At 39.3% G+C, this 20766-nt stretch overlaps 1 protein-coding gene across 1 annotated transcript in view; it reads left to right on the top strand.

Moving 5' to 3' along the window:
• ALDH16A1 (aldehyde dehydrogenase 16 family member A1) overlaps positions 1-20766 on the top strand; it is a 95741-nt gene that overhangs the window by 24984 nt on the left and 49991 nt on the right. Inside the window, exons 6-11 of the mRNA XM_063436967.1 lie at positions 5463-5647; positions 6695-6847; positions 11329-11526; positions 11741-11839; positions 12229-12365; positions 15420-15525. Of these exons, the coding sequence (XP_063293037.1) occupies positions 5463-5647; positions 6695-6847; positions 11329-11526; positions 11741-11839; positions 12229-12365; positions 15420-15525 (878 nt within the window). The remainder of the gene's footprint in view (positions 1-5462; positions 5648-6694; positions 6848-11328; positions 11527-11740; positions 11840-12228; positions 12366-15419; positions 15526-20766) is intronic.

Below are 20766 nucleotides of genomic sequence, written 5' to 3'. Positions count from 1 at the left end.
GAGGAGAATATCTACAGGTCTTCAGCAATATGCTTCTTAAAGAATTTGAGGCTATTGAATCAAAGATATGTCCCAATAACAACTTGAACAATAGGGAACGATCAGCTTTTAAAAGATTATGCGATAGACGTGATGATGTCTTCAAGGAGGCCGATAAAGCCGGTGCAGTGGTTATATTGGATCATGGAGACTACATAACAGAGGCCATGAGACTCCTTGGAGACAACTCCACGTATTGCTTGTTACCCAATGATCCCGTTGTAGAATATACCACTAAACTTCTTCATTTATTTATTAAATGATGGGAAGGATCAGGATATCCTAAGTCAAAATGAATTCAAATATGTATTTTTTCCTCACCCTAGACTGGCCACATTTTATCTACCCAAGGTCCATAAATCCCTAAAATAACACCAGGCAGACCTATTGTAAGTGGCATTGGTAGCTTAACAGCTAATCTGTACCAATATGTTTCCTATAGAAATATGTACCTAAAAGTAAATCTTTTATTAAAGACACATGACCTATCCTCAGCATCATTTTAAGGACATACAATGGAAGAACAGTTACATATGGGCTACGGCTGATGTGTCGTCTTTATACACTGCCATACACTGGTATTTATATCGGCAGACATTTTGTGCTATGATAGAAATTAAAAGTGTATATTCTGAGTCACTCTGAACAGACCAGACTCCATTTTGTTATTTTCAAGTTAACAAAAGACACAAGATTTCTATCCTTTCTGTAAAACTAACCACTTTGCCAGAGCTAAGGAATGCTTAGTATATACAAACCTGTTAATAAGAGATGAGAACAGGGGATGGACAGACTGTCTAAATGCTAATGGAATATAATCAATTCTAAACCCAGACATTTGTGACAGAGAAGATTAAATAATTTAATTTTACTTTCGATATTGTATAACGTCCCATTGTAAGTTTAGGGGTCATACTTAGTTATAACTGTCATATTAGAAATTACAGCAGGAATTGGAGACACATAGTCTGAAGAAAGCCTAAAAAAAAAAAAACTCTTTGGACTGACCGAAAACGTAAGTTATAGACAACCATAAAGATAAGGTAAATGACGTCAAAATAGCCACCAGGAAAAGTTAACTCTTTCCTGGATAGGTATGTTTAGTGGGACGAGACTGCCCTCTATAGACCAAATACTTAAATTGTTATCTGGAAGGTAACCACACCTCCAGTGTTTCTATTGGTCTATCACCTAGTGAATTTTTCCTTTAAAAGTTAAGACAAAGGGAAGAGAGAGGTATGCAGAGAAAGCAAAGGGCAAGGCAGTCGAAAGCAGGCTAAGAAAGAAAAGCAGAGTGAGAGCGAGAAAGAAACATTCCTTGACACTTAACTACCTGAGAATATCTGATAAGAAAATCTACTCAACTGGTAATTATACTGGTTTCATTTAATTAATCTAATTTAATTAAAATTTTCTAATAGCATGATATATGACTGGATAAATCACGATCAGATTTCGATATTTAGAAATCTTAGTTAACTAATAAGTATATATTTATAACCATTCCATGTTGCAGTTGGAATTAGAATAAGTATGTATTTATGTGACATATCACATGTTAGCATATCGTGATATTTATCCAGGTGTATTGATTTGCTCTAAAATAAGATAAAATATCTGTTTAGGCAAGTTAAAATTCTGCTTATAGAACATGGTAGATTTCTCTTATTGGATGGTTCCAGGAAGTGACTAATGAACTGGTTTAATTGTTATTTTATGTAAAATCACATGAGAATAGGTCTTAATTACCTAGGAGGTCTAGCCAGCATTGAAAGGGTTATTCTAACTGTCAGCTAAAGTTGTATGGCCTTAAGCTGCAGCTCTGTGTCTGTGTGTAAGTTTCACTTTCGTTTCTCTGTGAAAGACAGTCATAAATCTTGTCTTAGCCATTGGAAGATGTTTTTACATTACCATATTGTATTGCATACTATGTTATACTGAATTTTCATTGATTATTGTCACGCATGTTACTTATTATTATTAATATTTAAATTTTCACAATAAATTGCATCTATTTTTATAACAAATTGTAATTTTATTTATATGGAATACATTTCACTTACACGATAACGATCTTTGGGATCTGAGAATTGAAATAGTGGGCAATTCTCAACTGTTTACTATTATTATCCCATAAATATCCCCACACCACCAAAAAGGTCTGCTAACCATTAGGAAGGTATTAGAACAAGATCAAAGTATGGACGAAAAACAGAACAACTTTATATTGGACTGCATGAATTTTATTCTTACTAACAATAATTTTTTTATTTGAGAATAGGTTTTACCTTCAGATTTGTGGTAACTCCATGGGCACCAGGTTTGCGCCCAGCTATGCCAATCTCTTTATGGCCACATGGGAGAATGATAAGATCTGGGCCGAGTATAGCTGGACGTCAAACCTGGTGCTCTAGAAACGTTTTATAGATGACGTCATTATTATTTGAGATGGTGCAGTCTGAATTGTCTAAATTTTTAATATATAAATAATGATCAGGGTCTGAAATATAACCCGGATATCCAAATCATTAACATTAATTTTTTGGACATTAATTTTATTTTTTTATTGAACAATACAAAATTTGCTATAGGACCTATTTTAAACCTACTGATAAGAATAGTTTTATTGATTTTAAAAGTTGCCACCATCATCAGTGGTTAACAAATATACCTAAAGGTTCATGCGCATAAGTCGCAACTGTGTCAGGGGCGAGGACTTTGAATCCCAAGCCGAATTTTTGGAAAGAAGATTCTCCGACCTGCATTACCCCAAAAGGCTTGTTGAATAATACTAGAGACCTTGTATGACTGTGTAGGAAAAAACGTGAAACCTGGGTTAACAGACCAAATAGAGATAAAATAGATTTTAGTTTGTCTTTTAACACACAATTTAATAGAAAATCCAAATGAATAGAAAAAGCACTTAATAAATGTTGGCCAGTTTTATTGCAGGATGATGTTTTAAAGGGAAATTTTACCTCCTAGACCTAAAGTCATTTAAAATAAAGACAGGAATTTTAAATCCCATTAAGCACCCAGCCTTCTACCATCCATTGATGAACAAAACTCTACTTTCTTTCCTAAACCCAATGGCTTTTTCAAATATGGGCACTGCAAGATATGTAAACATCTTCCCAGTTCAATTAAGGAATTTAGAAGCTTTTGCAACCAAACAGACCTACAAAATTAAGCACTTTATAAATTGTTCCACTAAAAATGTGGTTTATTTATTACAATGTCCCTGTGGGACGTACAATCAGAGCCCTTAAGGAACGCATCTTGGAACATCAACGGGCCATTACGGAGAAAAATGTAAAACACAGTGTACCTAGACACTGTACAAACTGTGCTCTCTTTGATCTTCTCTTTAAGCATTTTTTATGTTTTGGGATTAGTTCAACATGAAAGTAGAAAGGGGGATATAGTGAAACAGGTGTGTCAACATGAATCCCAATGGATATATAAACTTAAGACATTTTATTTTATCCTGAACTCAAGCAATCCTAGGTGGGGATCATTCCACCAACGCTGTGTCAATAGAGCAGCAGTACCTTCTGCTCTATACTTGTGAGTATATTTTATATATATATTTTGTTACTCATCCCTTATATATTGAAAGCACCATTGCTGTTTTTTATATATCCTGGAGCACTGAATAACCAGACCGGATTGACGGACGCACCTCTCCACTATATCCTCTAGCGGGGATTATACCGCTATATTCACCCCAGAGCTGGTTAGAACGCTCACCATTGAGTGTATTATCTTCCTTTTATTTATTTTACCATTGGATCTTAACTATATCACACTATCGGCTGTTTGCCGTGTTTTCCCTTTGTCTCTCCACATATTTTAACCATCCGGATGGATCAACTCCTGAGGATTGTACCCCTACCCTATCCAGATATATCAATGAGACTTTAACATTACTTTTTATTGACTTTTACATTTTGTATTTTATTATCCGGACGGATCAACCCCTAATTTATTCTGTTGTCTTAAGTGAGACTTTTTACTCTCTACCATTTTTTATTATCTACATAGGCCTACTTGTTGTTGTTTATCCATTTTAGACCATTTGGCCTGGTTTCCATTGTTATAGACTACTGCTATTAGCCCTTAGCACAGCCCTTACCCCCTTCACATCTTTTAGCTTGTTTCATTAAGGGTCTTGAGGGATTCTCTTTTTTGGGTTGCCACTTTTTATCTTGTTATTTAGCGCTGACTCTTTCTCCCTGTTATTGGGAGATCCTGGTTTAAATGTTGATGTCAACATTATGGCTTTAATTTGATTCTTAACCATTTTCATGTAAAAAAAAACTGATTTTTTTTCATACTCCTTTTGCACATTCATTTTATTATTAATGGCATATATATTTTTTATATATCATGTCTTTTCAATGCAGTATATAAACACAGAAAACATCTACAATGGAAGGAAATGAAATCTCATAGAGTAGTATAGTTAATACACCTTTAAACAGTGCGCTTTAAATTGCACTCACAAGCATATGATTGATTGTAGGAGCATCACATGATATAAGATGACTGAATATCCTCAGGCACGATAAAGGGCATGTAGGAGAGAGTGGGAAAAAAATATAATAAGTGTTGACAGTATATAAAGGACTTCGTACTTTAATGGGTTACACTTACAAAATTGCAGTGGTATCAAGGCATATCAAATCTCAGAAGATGTTGTCATTGGCTGGATTTTTGCCTTAAATTCCAAAAATGTATTATAAACCAATCAAAATAATAAAGAAACAATAAAATAAAATCAACTCTCTGCTACAGCTCAACCCTATGCGTTTCTTCCGTGTGTTGCCCGGACTTCCTCAATCCAACGCTTGTTTAGAGGTCACAGATAATCATATACAAAATGACAATAGGGTGTGGGTTACATAAAAGAAAGGGTTTGTGTACAAATGCCCCTTCATAATGCTAAAATGTAAGTACACAAAAGAAAACTAAAGTTGAAAACGTGATACTGCAATTCTGAACACTATACAACTATAAAATGCCTGTCATATGATTACTACATATTTTCATATTATTAAACTGTTGAGTTAACTAATGCGGAGGTGATACGCAAATTAGGGTAATAGCCTAATTGCAATGAGTGTAACATTTTATGAAGTTGGTCGTGAATTATAGAAAATGTAAAAGAATACATTCTCGTTGGCAGAAGTTGAGATGAGCGTAATGCAGAGTTTCTATAACCCTAGGAAAACTGTTGGAATGACATAATGGGATTTAGGAGTTAGGCTCAGTTAGTTGAGAGAGCCCCTTTACTAAAGGGGTCCCTGAATTGTAACTTGTTACAGGCTTACCATTTAACCAAGCTTAATTACTGACCGTATAAAAATCAACGTGATTAAATCATGGAGTTCAAAGCAAATCTCACTTTTTTTTGTCTTCAGGTAACACTGTGGTATTAAAGCCAGCCACTTACACACGGCTGACAGCACTTCTTCTGGCAGAGATCTGTGCCGAGGCCGGGTTACCTCCAGGGGTTTTCAATGTAGTCACTGGCAACGGGGCATTCGGGGAAAAGCTTGCCGTCCATCCCAATGTTGACAAAGTAGCATTCACTGGTTCCACGGAGGTAAAAAAACACACATATCGTGTATCTGTTATATATACATATTGGATTGTTTGAGATTAACATTTTTAGGTGTTTTCGATATTTTGTTGCTATGGTATTAGTGACGTTTAGGGAGTTTTTACATGTTAGCTCTTTTGTACCTGTCCCTATTGGCAACTGTTGTCAATACAACTACTTATAATTCACTAAACCAAGAACCGTGAATAACTGATAAGGTCATTTCATGTTTTAAAGGAGCCGCCATAATCGCTACTTGTTGAAGTTGTGGTTACGGTGTAATTAGCTTGTGCCATTGTTCCGCACTTCTTGCTCAAACTGTTTAGCCAACATCAGGTGTCTCTGAGGCACCAGCACTCTGGCTCTACTAAACATGGTTGCCGATGTGGATGTTTTACTGCTGCATTAGCTATGTTAGTTTTATTCAGCATGTCAGCTGACAAATCACTTTTTTACTATTTAGACTTTTTCCACGCAGTGGGTAGGATAAATAGTAGTGACGCGACAAGCACAGCACGTTGGAACTGAATAAATATTAAATAAGCCTAATTATGGTTTGACTGTTTCCAGTTCTACTTTATACATAGCATGGCACCTTTGCCATAGATCAGATTTTATCCAACTTTTATTATTTAGATCACATATACTTTGGAATCCTTTCACTCATAACTGAACTGAAACATGTTTTAATTCACAATCTGAGGTACTGCAGTGATATTTCACACTAACACATTAGGCATTTCTAGGTGTACCTTATTTTTATGTTTGTCTACTGATCTAAATTTAATTGAATACCCAAATATTTGCTCTCATGGAGGCAATCTCAAGGACAGTTGTGTGTGTTTGTATAGATATGAAATAGACCTATGGAAAAGGCTCACTTGAACAGTGTTGCCTTTAACCCCTTAAGGACACATGACATGTGACATGTCATGATTACCTTTTATTCCAGAAGTTTGGTCCAAAAGGGGTTAAATACAGTTGTGTGCTTTCCTCCCAAATGTTTTCGTCTTCTAATGTTCAATGTTCTCTTTTCGTTCTATTCTATAGGTGGGTCGTACTCTGCGTAAAGCTACAGCTGGGACCGGTAAGAAGTTGTCACTAGAGCTGGGTGGGAAGTCACCCTTCATTGTGTTTGACACAGCAGATCTAGACGGTGCTGTAGAAGGACTGGTAGATGCCATCTGGTTCAATCAAGGACAGGTAGATGAAATTAAATTATGGTTTTTAAAAAAGCCAAAAAAACAAACAGTAGCACTCTTTAAAGAGACACATTGATGCTTACCCCTTAACGATGCATGATGGAATTATTCTGTCCTGGATGTGCTTTCCTTAAGGACCCATGACAACATAATTCCATCATGTGGTATTTTACCACCAGGGACCTATTCCCAGCTGGTAACTGGAAACAATACCTGGGGCTCCCATCTGATAACTGGGGCCAGAATTAGTGGCCCCAGACTGACTGCTGCTCTGTTTGCTGTGCTTAAAGTAAGCATTGTAAATTGGCAACTAAATGTTGTTTTGAAATGCAATTTTTAGTGGCCCTAGGCTGATTAATGAGCTTTATGCAGTGCTAAAAGTGCATACAGCCCTTATAATTCCTTGAGAAAGACTCAGCCACAACAATTTTCTCTGTGCAGTTGGTGAGACCTACATGCCCCAGTGGTATTTTAATCGATTATGTGCTTTTCCAGTTGCCCATTACCGATCACAATACTATTTTCAGTTTAACAAGTATCTATCTGCCCGTTAGACTGAAAATATCCAGTAGATGGCAGCAATATACCACTCTCTTTCATCTTAGAATTCACTTTACTAACATCAGTACTCATATTGGTAGAAGAAAAACTTTTTTGGCATTAGATTCAGGTTATGGATTAACATTATTTAGTATAAGTATTAGTTTTATATGATTTAGGTTGGGAATTCATTACAGGATTAGGGCTCAGATGAAGATTTGGGCAAGCAAGGGAATTTCTTTGCTGACATCAGCAGAGGGGATCCTTCTAATACTATTGCTAGGGTTTGGATTAAGATTAGGATTAAGGTTAGACATTGAATCAGGGTATGGTTTGGGGTTAGATTTGGGATTATAATTTTGTTTACAATAAAATAGGGATAGGATTAAGATTATTACTTTGCAAATTTATACATATGGGGTATTCTTGTACTCAGGAGATGCTGAGATACTATTTTTACAGTGGGACTCATGAGATGTAAAAAAAAAAAAAATAAGCAGCAAAGATATGTGCAAGTAAAAATAGAAAAATAAAACTTAATACCACAAACTGTTTAAAAGAATTGCACTTCAATAAAGCTTTAACTATTTCTTGTGACGGGGGAGTGGCCAGCAGAGCAGCTAACAAGACATGTTGGTGAGAAGTTCCGGCTCAGCACACTAATTAATACACCACATTGTGATGATATTGCAGCACTAAGGCCTATAAACCAGGTTAATACCAACGCTTATACCCCGACAGAGAGATGGGGCAAAAAAATAAAAGATTAAACCGCCCAGAGGGCTCTTACCTGCCTGATATCAGGCGATCCTTTGAAAGGCCACAACAGCCATCACAGCCTAAAATGGCGCCTGGTAGGCCCCAGAGTTCCAGTGAATAAGAAGCATCTCTAGAGGAAGAGGGCCCTTCGACCATACAAACCATCACCGCAGTGTGCTCATCAGAAGAATCGGACTCAGACGACTCACCCTACACTAAGGGCGATATTAAAAAGCTATTGCTTGATTTGTGGGAGGTCTGGAAGTCTGATCTGGCTAGCGTGTGTTTTGAGATGACCGGTATTACAATGCGTCTCAACATAGTAGAGACCTGGGAAGGGGAAAGAGACTCTCTACTTACTGAAACTCGATCCCAGGTGGCATCACTATCCCAACAACTCATAGGACTCACCCACACTGTAACAACGATGGAAGCATGTCACTGTAAGAGAAATGTGCGCATCTGCGGAGCCCCTGAAGAAGTGGGCCCAGAGGCCCTACTGGAGTTCACTAACAAAGTAGTGACAACGATGGGGGCGAAGAAAGAAGGTGAAGCATGGGCAATTTACAGCTGCATTCAAAATTCGGAAAGCCACGTCCGCCACTGCAGATGGCCCCAGGGACATTATTGCCATCACCTGGGATGTTTCGGTTAAAGCGGCAATCATGGCCCATTCGAGAAAGGCACCTACCACAAACGTGGATAATTACCACATCAAAGTTTTTGACGACTTACCATTCACGACCCTGATGGAACGGAGAAGGTTCATGCCAATTACTCGACCGCTACTGGACTGCGACATCAGATATCGATGAGGGCCGTCAGGCACTCTGATGGTACCACACGGGGACAAAGTCCTTTTGCTGTCAGCTGAGGAGGACCCCAAGAAATTCCCGCAAGACCTTCAGCTAACATAGCTCTTATCCCTGGTAGAGGGGAGTAGCAAGATCCCGAACACTGCGGGCGATAACCAGGAGCAGGGGAGTATCGCTGGGGTGGAGAATGTTCGTGCACGGGAGTGCTGGCCGCGCATTTACCAACAGGGACTAGTTGAGGCCCTTGCGAGATACAAGCCCATTATAGATGTACAACTTTTACAATGTTTTATCTTTATTTCTCATGTTGTCGCTCCTTTTCTTTTCCTTTCTCAAATTATATCCAGAAGCAAGCTGATATACTATTTTACGTTTGGCCACTCAGAGACGGGCACTTCGCGCCCAGTAGCTTTACCACAGGGCCCTATCCTGAGTCACGAGGAATGAATGGAAAGTGCGAGTGATTAAACATATGGGGAAAGGTGAAGGGGGTAAGTTAGGACCATAGCATGCTCCAGGTGAGCAGATCAGAGACCTACCATAGAGACATGCAATAAATCATTTCCTTCCATATAACGACTCACAGACTTACGGACGAAACAGGGTACCCATATGGATCACTTAAGTAGCAGAGAAAATTGGGCATTCTACAGAGCAACATATACCTGTTTGATGAGCATAGCTCTCGTTGGTTCTCTTCATTAGGCAGTTTAAGACTCAGATAACGTCATTAGCAGGGCAATTAATACATAGGAGAAAGGCACGTATGTCACTGTAAATGGTGAGGAAGCATGATAAGGACGCTAACAACTCCTGGTAAGATGGAGGTCTGATGAAGTATGGGGACTGGGCGGGCAGGTTGGTGACTGACCCCAGTACTGTATATAGCGGAAGTGTGACTGAGGGCAATAGTGTGAAAGAGAATGCATGTGGGGACACGTGGAAGTATGAATGAAATGAGTAGATGCCTCAGGGTCTAATACTTTATTGCCATGTCTACAGCTGCACCTTCTGTGTCATGTTCTAAAATATTTTCTATTACTGATGGAAGTTGTCAGCCTATACTAACTAAAACTGTGGCCACTTTAAAATTGTCAACTTCATTGTTATGCTGCCACATCACAAATAAAGAATTTAAAAAATAAATAAAAATTCTTGTGAGAGTCCCCATGGTGTTCACTTTTGGAAACAGTAGGCATGTATTCAGTAATTTAAATAGAGTTAAATAGAGAAAAATCCCTGACCAATGAGATGACAATAGGGGGTACTGTTTAAATGTCTAAAAATTCACTTTTATTATGTCGGTTTACAAGAATAATGTCAGTAACTAGTGTGAGTCATGGCCACAAATAGGTGTGTGTCAATAGTAGATTAAATGATGTTCTATGTAGAAGAAAAATATATATAAAGAAAAAAAAAGTACATTATTAATGAGAATCACTGTACCTGAGCTTGATCTCTCAGCTACAGTGTTCTCTATGGAGTTTCAGTACTAAATGCAGCTCATCAATCAGCCTACGGTCACTAAAAATGGACCCAGCTGACAGTGGATTTAACTCTACTCACACTACATTGTTGTATATAGGGATTTAAATCCTCCATTTAAAGAGCTGCGTGTTGATCTCATTCTGAGCTCTTCATGAGCTTACTTACCTGTCTGAACCCCAGATATCTATTGATACCTTGGTTTGCAGTTGTGAGACTTGTATATAGACTTGTAAATGCCTATTTATAGAGCTACATGCTGTGCTTACTTCCTGCACTGTATGCCGCTCATCATAGAGTCTGGAGCCACTAAAATTGTCCCCATCTGATAAAGAGGATTCCCAGGTATCTATTGATACCTGGGACTCCCTGGTGTGAGCAGGTATTTAAAGTCTCTAAATGCTAGCCTACAGCGCTCACTTTGAGCTCTGCAGATGGCATCGGTCAGTCTGTGGCCACTAATTCTAAACTGAGCTGACAGAGTGGAGCCATGGAAATCAAATCATACCTGGAGTTCCCAGTTACCAGCAGAGAAACTGTTGTTTGAAACATTAATAATCAGTCAAAGTGCCCAGTTTAATCTGTTTGCATTAAGATATTTAGAAACACCCCTGCCACTGGGCAGTAACAAATGTCCCCGTTCAGACTGTTAATATTTACACACTAAAATAAGATTGTTTAAGTCCCATGTAAATATTTGATCTGAAGTGAGAACATGGATATTGATATAAATAGAAAAAATGGTATAAATAGAAGAACCTACTTAAAGCTTTCATATTCGTTTTGCTTTAATAATATTTTGGAATACTAATATTGATGCATAACATGAAATATACACTGTGACAAAATAAAACAACAAAATAACATCTGGCTTTGCGTGCAGGTTTGTAGTGCTGGATCCCGTCTTCTCATGCAAGAATCCATTGCCGAAGATTTGATTCAGAGGCTTAAGCAGAGACTCTCACATCTTAGGTTGGGTGACAGTTTGGATAAAGCCATAGATGTTGGTGCTCTAGTGGACGAAACGCAGAAGAGAACAATCACTGAATTTGTGGAAGAAGCACGGGCAGAGGGAGCAGAGGTAAGCCTCGCAGGATTTGTAATGGCTTTACTATCAAATTACACACTCAGACCAGCTTAAATGTGTCTATGGAAGTTAGATGTTAAATATTTCATTGCTACAATGCAGATGCTGTTTCTTGTTTCCGCAGTCTGTTATGGCTTGGCCGTAACAAATTGGATCAAGTCCTTTTAAAATGCATTTACAAATTGTCTTGTTCATTTTTGCTTTACAGGTTTTTCAAGCACCTGGCCCCATCCCTAAAAAAGGCTTGTTCTACCCACCTACCTTGATCACTGGTGTTGACACTACATCGCGCTGTGTCCGAGAGGAGGTAACAAGAATCTGTGCTATGCCAATCAGTATTCCAACATCTGTAGTGCAGTGAGGCAGAACTATGTCATGTTTAGAGTGTTTTCATCAATCACACACCAATGGCAAATACAAAGATTACATTTCCTACCCTCATATGTAAATATTACTATAAAATCTTTCATCAGTAGACAGCACAGCTACTGTCCATAAGCCTACAGATAGATGTTTGTTTGTTTTTTCAGAAAGCTATACAAAACTGTGTATTTACACAGAGATGATACTTTATTTTGATCTTCAGCAAGAAGTCCATAGAAGCAGAAAGATTACAATTTCTGATTTACAGTAAAAGAAGAAAATCTTTATATATTTATTTAGTAGTATTCTATCCTGTGTTTGTTTTCTACTCAGATTTTTGGACCTGTTTTGGTTGCAATGACTTTTCGGACAGCTAAAGAATCTATCGCTTTGGCAAATAATACCCCATATGGATTGGCTGCAAGTCTCTGGACTGAGAACTTACCTTTAGCACTGGAGGTAGCTCTGAGGTAACTACTGAAAATGAACCCAATGTTGTAGTTGCCGATTTATCCTTCTGGTGTAATATTTAATTTCTATGTCTAAATCAGTGGTAGTCAACCTTTTTCTAACTACCGCCCACTAATGCATCTTTTTGGTTGAAAAAATTTCCTTACCGCCCACCAGTTTTCGCGCAAGTGCGGAATATTTTTTTCGAAAGGAGGGTGTTTTAAAAAAAATAAATGTACGTACATTTATCTTTTTATTTGCAATTAATGCATGTTTATAATGTTTTTAACTTTATAAAAAGTTTAATGAGAAAACAATAAAGTAAATTGAAATTACCTTTACTAGTGATTAATGAGATCCTTGAGGTTGTAAGGAACAAACGAAGGTCTCCTCTTTCGGTGATATTCAGACGACTTCTCTGTTTGCGCATAATATGATTTCTCATCTGTGCGTCAGCTCCCCTCTTCTCCCTCCTCAATTCCCCTCCCCACCTTTTTTCCCCCTTTTTTTAACCTTCCTTATAGCAATGCCCAGTAGGAAGGCTGAGCTAGGTATCCCACTATAACAGACTGGCACACATACATACAGACATACAGACACACATACAGACATACAGACAGACAGGCACACACACACACACAAAGACACATACACATACAGATAGACACAAGAAACAGACACACATACACACATATATACAGACAGACACACACACACGACACATACATACACACATATATACAGACAGACACACACACACACACACGACACATACAAAGACACACACACACGACACATACAAAGACATACATACAAAGACACACACACACAAAGACATACATACAAAGACACACACACACAATACATACATACAAAGACACACACACACAAGACATACATACAAACACACACACACAAGACATGCATACAAAGACACACACACAACATACATACAAAGACAAGACACACATATATAAAGACATACACACAGACACAAACAAGACATACATACAAAGACAAGACACATGTATACAGACACAAACAAGACATACATACAAAGACAAGACACATGTATACAGACATACACACAAGACACATACATAAGACACACACAGGACATACATACAAAGACAAGACACACATATATACAGACATACACACACACACAAGACACATACATAAGACACACATACAGACACACACACAAGACATACATACAAACACAAGACACATGTATACAGACATACACACAAGACACATACATAAGACACACATACACACACACACACACACACAAGACATACATACAAACACAAGACACATGTATACAGACATACACACAAGACACACACAAGACATACATACAAACACAAGACACATGTATACAGACATACACACAAGACACATACATAAGACACACACAACATACATACAAAGACAAGACACACATATATAAAGACATACACACAGACACAAACAAGACATACATACAAAGACAAGACACATGTATACAGACATACACACAGACACAAACAAGACATACATACAAAGACAAGACACATGTATACAGACATACACACAAGACACATACATAAGACACACACAGGACATACATACAAAGACAAGACACACATATATACAGACATACACACACACACAAGACACATACATAAGACACACATACAGACACACACACAAGACATACATACAAAGACAAGACACATGTATACAGACATACACACAAGACACATACATAAGACACACATACACACACACACACACACACAAGACATACATACAAACACAAGACGGTTTGCCGCCGGGGCCGCAAGTGGTGATGGCGGTACCCAGTCACAGTGGTACCGCCGGCTCGCGCGCGCCCGCCTGCCCAATTTATAAAAAAAAAAAATTGAAAATCCCTACCGCCCACCTGGAATCCTGAAACGCCCACTAGTGGGCGGTAGGGACCAGGTTGACGACCCATGGTCTAAATAAAAGTCCATGCGGTAACCAACTACCTAATATATCTAGTGGCTCAATGCATGCCAGCAATCAAGACATCCCAGGTAGTTTATATGCTGATAGTTTAAAAAAGAATATTGGAAATTATAAGGATGGAATGTAGGGAAAAAATGTAATTTGCTGTTGGTCACAATTCCAGTTGTTACCGGAAATAATAGTGTGTTTATGTTAATAAGTCTGCATAAGAACGAAGGATTAGAGGTACTTTACATGCAACCCACTCTCGCCAACTGTTATGATAATACAGTCTTTAAAACAAAATTAAAGCTACTCTTTTAGAAGTTTGTGAAATTTTCACCTTTATCTTCAGAAGGATATTGATACCCTAGAGAGAGTTCAGAGAAGGGCTATTAAACTGGTTCATGGATTGCAGGATAAAACTTACCAGGAAAGGTTAAAGAATCTTAACATGTATAGCTTGGAGGAAAGACGAGACAGGGGGGATATGATAGAAACATTTAAATACATAAATGGAATCAACGCAGTAAAGGAGGAGACTATATTTAAAAGAAGAAAAACTACCACAACAAGAGTACATAGTCTTAAATTAGAGGGACAAAGGTTTAAAAATAATATCAGAAAGTATTACTTTACTGAGAGGGTAGTGGATGCATGGAATAGCCTTCCAGCTGAAGTGGTAGAGGTTAACACTGTAAAGGAGTTTAAGCATGCGTGGGATAGATATAAGGCTATCCTAACTATAAGATAAGGACAGGGACTAATGAAAGTATTTAAATTGGGAAGACTAGATGGGCCGAATGGTTCTTATCTGCCGTCACATTCTATGTTTCTTTAACATGTCGGGTCTGTATAAGTTCGGGGTGGAGGATTACACTGAAAATTAAACTCTGCTGATGAATTCATTGTTGAAGTTGATGAAAAAACATACAAATACCCACTAAGGTCCAATAATATAGTCTATAAAAGCAGAAGCAATATATAAAATGCAAAAAAAGCTACATACCTAGTACTATAATAGCATATTGTGTGTGTCTACTACCAATGCTTTCTAATGTTCACCTATTTTAAATATATATTTTTTTGGCTTGTAGCCTTAAAGCTGGTACAGTATGGATTAATGGACACAATATGTTTGATGCAGCAGCAGGCTTTGGTGGATATAAAGAGAGTGGATTTGGTCGTGACGGAGGTAAAGAGGTGAGGACTTTACAGTTGTTGTTTTTGTTGTTTGTTAAAAACCAATCGCAGTACATTTTCTTACAAAATTAGAGCTATTGGTTGCTGTCCCATAAAATATAAAAATATAAATATGCAACAGTAGGTACCACATTTGTACAGGAAATTGATTGTTAAAAACAACCAAAAAAAACTGGGAAAATATTAAAAATGGAAAAATAAATGGAAAAATAAAAAGAAATAAAGTAATAAATACTCTCAACTCTGCACAACCCATATAATGTTGAAGAAATCACGTAGGAACATGTAGACATGGGCGTAGATGATCCTCTTCTGCCCATTAACAAGTGTTGAGGTTGTAGCTAGCAGGAGCTAAGTCAGGTCCCAGTTCCTCTTGCAACTATGACAGGCAAAAACTCATTTTTACGAAAGGGGACATGGGATAAGGAGAATAAGATAAAACCATATTTGAGCTTTATTGTATCCACTGGTGCAGGGAATTAGGAATAGCTAGACACCTCATCCGGAGAAAAGCCCTGTGTGGTCTTTCAAGCCACATATAACATTGTGGCAAATCAGAAACAAAAAACTGGAGTCAAGGTCTGCCCAACAGCGCTTCATAGAAAAGAGATGCTGTAGTACTGTCTCTGCTAACTGTTTAATACACATAAACGTGGTAAAACCCAGCCTGATCTCAGTTTTAGGACAGTGTAGGTAGGAGCTTTCCTGCAATTCTATGTATTCTCTAATTGGACATCATCCAGGTCCTATTTACAAATTGAGACAACAGCTGAAAAAAAGTGAGGCAAAATATTCATTTTCAGAGTGTATCATGCAAATCCAGGAGATTTATTTGGAATCCCATTTATCCGGGTCAGCCTTAACCCCTTAAGGACCAAACTTCTGCAATAAAAGGGAATCATGGCATGTCAGACATGTCATGTGTCCTTAAGGGGTTAAAGGACCACTCTAGGTACCCAGACCACTTCAGCTTAATGAAGTGGTCTGGGTGCCAGGTCCAGCTAGGGTTAACCCATTTTTTTTTATAAACATAGCAGTTTCAGAGAAACTGCTATGTTTATTAATGGGTTAAGCCTTCCCCCAAATCCTCTAGTGGCTGTCTCATTGACAGCCGCTAGAGGCGATTGCGTGATTCTCACTGTGATTATCACAGTGAGAGCACGCAAGCGTCCATAGGAAAGCATTGTAAATGCTTTCCTATGCGACCGGCTGAATGCGCGCGCAGCTCTTGCCGTGCGTGCGCATTCAGCCGACTGGGCGGAGAGGAGGAGGAGAGCTCCCCGCCCAGCGCTGGAAAAAGGTACGTTTTACCCCTTTTACCCTTTCCAGAGCCAGGCGGGTGGGGGACCCTGAGGGTGGGGGCACCCTCAGGGCACTCTAGTGCCAGGAAAACGAGTATGTTTTCCTGGCACTAGAGTGGTCCTTTAATAGAGAGTAGAAAAGGATGGAGGGGTCAACTGCAAGATGGATTCATAGATACGTAATGAAATGAGTATGCAGCTGAAACCCAAATCTGGATCTAAGCTATACCATGTCCTGGGCTGGCATACTGATTGGCATAGCACAGATTTTGTTGAAGGTAAAATTTGTATCTAGACACGGCCCCAAATCAGGATAGTAATTCAAATAGTGGAGCTTCCTCATGGTTTGTTTCAGTCAACAGCTAATACTTAAACAAGGGGCACACCACAAATATATATGAAAAGATTTTTATTAAATGGGTCACAGTAGCAGGCTATCTCATTAACTGTATTAATGAATGAAAAAGACATACAATGTCAAATGTAAAATACAATGTAACACCTGCAATAAGCCCCCAACGAGTCTTGGTTGACTCTTGTCCTTCTTCTCACTAGGTCGGGTATGCTTTTCTTTTCTTTGTATGTATAATTATTTTTGGGTTTATAACAAATGTTTTGGTATCTCATAAAGCTATTTTTGGATACTTGTATTCAGTGATTTATGTATTGTGTATTCTGTCTATAGGCTACGCCAGAACTTGCAGGTGTTACAATGTCAAATGAAAAATACAATGTATGACTTTTTCATTCATTGATACAGTCAATGAGAGCCTGCTACTGTGTCCCATTTAATAAAAATATTTTCACATTTATTTGTGGTGTGCCCCTTGTTTAAGTAATATATGTAACTTTTTTGGCCTTTGGGAATATGGCCTTACACGAGTGAGCACCCATGACTAGATTGTCCATTTAGGTTTAGCCCTCTTCTGCTTCTGATCAGCACTTCCGAGTGTGCCTACCTGTTTTTTTAATTTTTACTACTTGTTTCAGTCAATATGACATCATCTGCATATACTGATACTTGTTGCCTGCAAAGAAAAAAATCTCGGTCAGGTTGTGATCTAGTATTATGTAGAAGGGTCTCCAGGGACAAGAGGCATCACTTGCGCATTGCATTCTAAAAAGAAAGGGAGTTCTGGTATCCCCAGGTATCTGTGCATCTTAACTACTTTACGTATCCCTAGTGCTCCAGGAGACTAAAAGGATAAGGCCATCCTGTCAAATGCCTTTTCTGCATCCAAAGACTGAACCAGAAATGGTGTTCTTGAGCTAGAAACCCACCAAATTAAGTCAAATGAGCTCCTCTGGGTATTCTCGAACGGTTGCAGTCTGGAATAAAACCCTACCTGATCTGGGTGGAAAAGACCATTCAGGAGTGGGTTCAAGGCGCTCCCTTTTCTCATATCATTATCTAGGCTGGGACCTCTTTTATTACAGGCCTATCGCATTGTCGGTTCCGGCACACCACAACCGACTTTGTCAAGTTGCTGTATGTCTCATATAAGGAATTTACATACCTACTTCTAATATGCTCTCATGGCTTTTATGCCTCAGAAAAAATAAAAATAAATAGTGCTGGATATATATATATCCAGCACTAGCAGGGAAAAAACACTTGCACAATGTATAGATGGAATTTTACACTCTTGTAAAAGACAACTTCTTTTACAAGAGTGTAACATTCCATCTATACATTGTGCTAGCAGTTTGCTCTTTAAAAAAATCAAAGACATTTATACGGATCTTCAAAATAGATTTATTCACAATAAAACTCATATTTAACAAAAATCTTTATAATCTTGAATGTGAGAGGATTCTTTATATTCTCTATAAGCTCAATCATGTCTAAGTGTACACAACAGTTTTCTGTTAACATGTATAGATCCTGCAAATAGTTTAGGTTTGCTTCGTTTTTTTGGGTTTTTTTTTAAATACGGGCACAGATTTCATTCATGAAAACTGCCACTAGAGGTGTGCGTAAACTCACAATAAAACATTGCCATATCTCCTATATTAAATATTTTACATTGTGGGAGTAAAATGGCAGGGCCACTGCACTCAGTCCACTTCATTGAGGTGAAGTGTTCTGGGCGATTCTAGTGTCTCTTCAACCCAAAGAGCATAGATACATTGGTGTATTTTACAGAAGTAACTATTAATCACTTTTGACAGGCTGTGACATTATATAAAGAACCAAAAAAAAAAAAAATGTATGAACAGTAAGTAGTCTATTATATAAAGAACAAAAAAAAGTATGAACAGTAAGTAGTCTATTGTATAAAGAACTAAAAAAAATGTATGAACAGTAAGTAGTCTATTATATAAAGAACAAAAAAAATGTATGAACAGTAAGTAGTCTATTATATAAAGAACTTAAAAAAATGTATGAACAGTAAGTAGTCTTATCAGGATGAACAGGTTTGCCTTTATTTGCACACAAGAGATGTTGTTGTTAAAGGGACACTATAGTCACCTGAACAACTTCAGCTTAATGAGGTTGTTTAGGTGAGTGCTACAGCTACCCGGAGCCTTTTTCTTGTAAGCACTGTATTTTCTGAGAAAATGCAGTGTTTACATTGGAAGCTTGGAACACCTCTTGTTGCAGTCAATCAGACGGCCACCAGAGGGACTTCCGAGTTCAGAGGCCCTAAAAAGGCCTCTCGTCCGATGCATTCTGGGTGAATGCATCAGACGGGCTATCAGCACACAAAGCACTGTGAACGCGCTTTGTGTGCTGACAGCCTGTCAGCACTGCTGTGGGCGTGGCTTCAGCTGACAGCTGAAGCCCGAACCCACAGGGATGCTGTCCGGCCACAATAGTGGTTGGAGGGGGGGGACGGACCTACTCTCCTCCCCCCCCCCCCCGGCCCCCACCCCTGAGCGGTGAGTGGGGGCCCTAAAAATAAGGGTGGCACATACTGCCCCCCCGGCCCCCACCCCTGTGCGGCGGGTGGGGGCACTAAAATTATCAATTAGGGGGGACCTATTGTCCCCCCCCGGCCCCCACCCCTGTGCGGTGGGTGGGGGCCTTAAAATAAAAAATAAGGGGGGGACATACTGCCCCCCCCCGGCCCCCACCCCTGTGCGGCGGGTGAGGGCCCTAAAATTCACAATAAGGGGGGGGGGGGCCTACTGCCCCCCCCCCCCCCGGCCCCCACCCCTGAGCGGTGGGTGGGGGCCCTAAAATTCACAATAGGGGGGGGACCTACTGCCCCCCCCGGCCCCCACCCCTGAGCGGTGGGTGGGGGCCCTATAATTCACAATAGGGGGGGGACCTACTGTCCCCCCCCGGCCCCCACCCCTGTGCGGCGGGTGGGGGCCCTAAAATTCACAATAAGGGGGGGGACCTACTGCCCCCCCCCCGGCCCCCACCCCTGAGCGGTGGGTGGGGGCCCTAAAATTATCAATAGGGGGGGACCTATTGTCCCCCCCCGGCCCCCACCCCTGAGCGGTGGGTGGGGGCCCTAAATACAAAGGGGGTGGGGACCCTAGTTAACCCTCTCCCCCCCCCCCCCCCCCCCCCCCAAAAAAAAAAAAACTTATCTCCCTACCTACCCCCCTCACCCTAAAAATAATGAGGGGGGACCCTTTAACTAAAAACCTGTAAAGAAAAAAAAAATAAGATAAAAACAACTTACCATTCGATGTTTTCTTTCTTCTAAAATCTTCTTTCTTCAGCCCCAAAAAAGGCCAAATAAAAATCCATAATAACCGACGCAATAAAAAAAAAAACCCGAGCGCAAAAAAAATAATCCATCTTCACCCATGGAGGGCTCCGCGCAGACTGAGCTCCGCAGGGCGGGGGAAGGCTTATAAAGCCTTGCCCCGCCCTGCAATTAGGCTAAGAACACTCTGATTGGTGGGTTTAAGCCAATCAGAGTGCTCTTTGTCATTTTACAAGCGTGGGAAAGTTCTTTGGAATTTTCCCACGCTTGTAAAA

Source organism: Pelobates fuscus, chromosome 11 (assembly GCF_036172605.1).
Source record: "Pelobates fuscus isolate aPelFus1 chromosome 11, aPelFus1.pri, whole genome shotgun sequence".
NCBI lineage: Eukaryota > Metazoa > Chordata > Amphibia > Anura > Pelobatidae > Pelobates > Pelobates fuscus.
The sequence above is the reverse complement of the archived record's forward strand: the minus strand, read 5'-3'. Positions and strand labels throughout refer to the sequence as shown.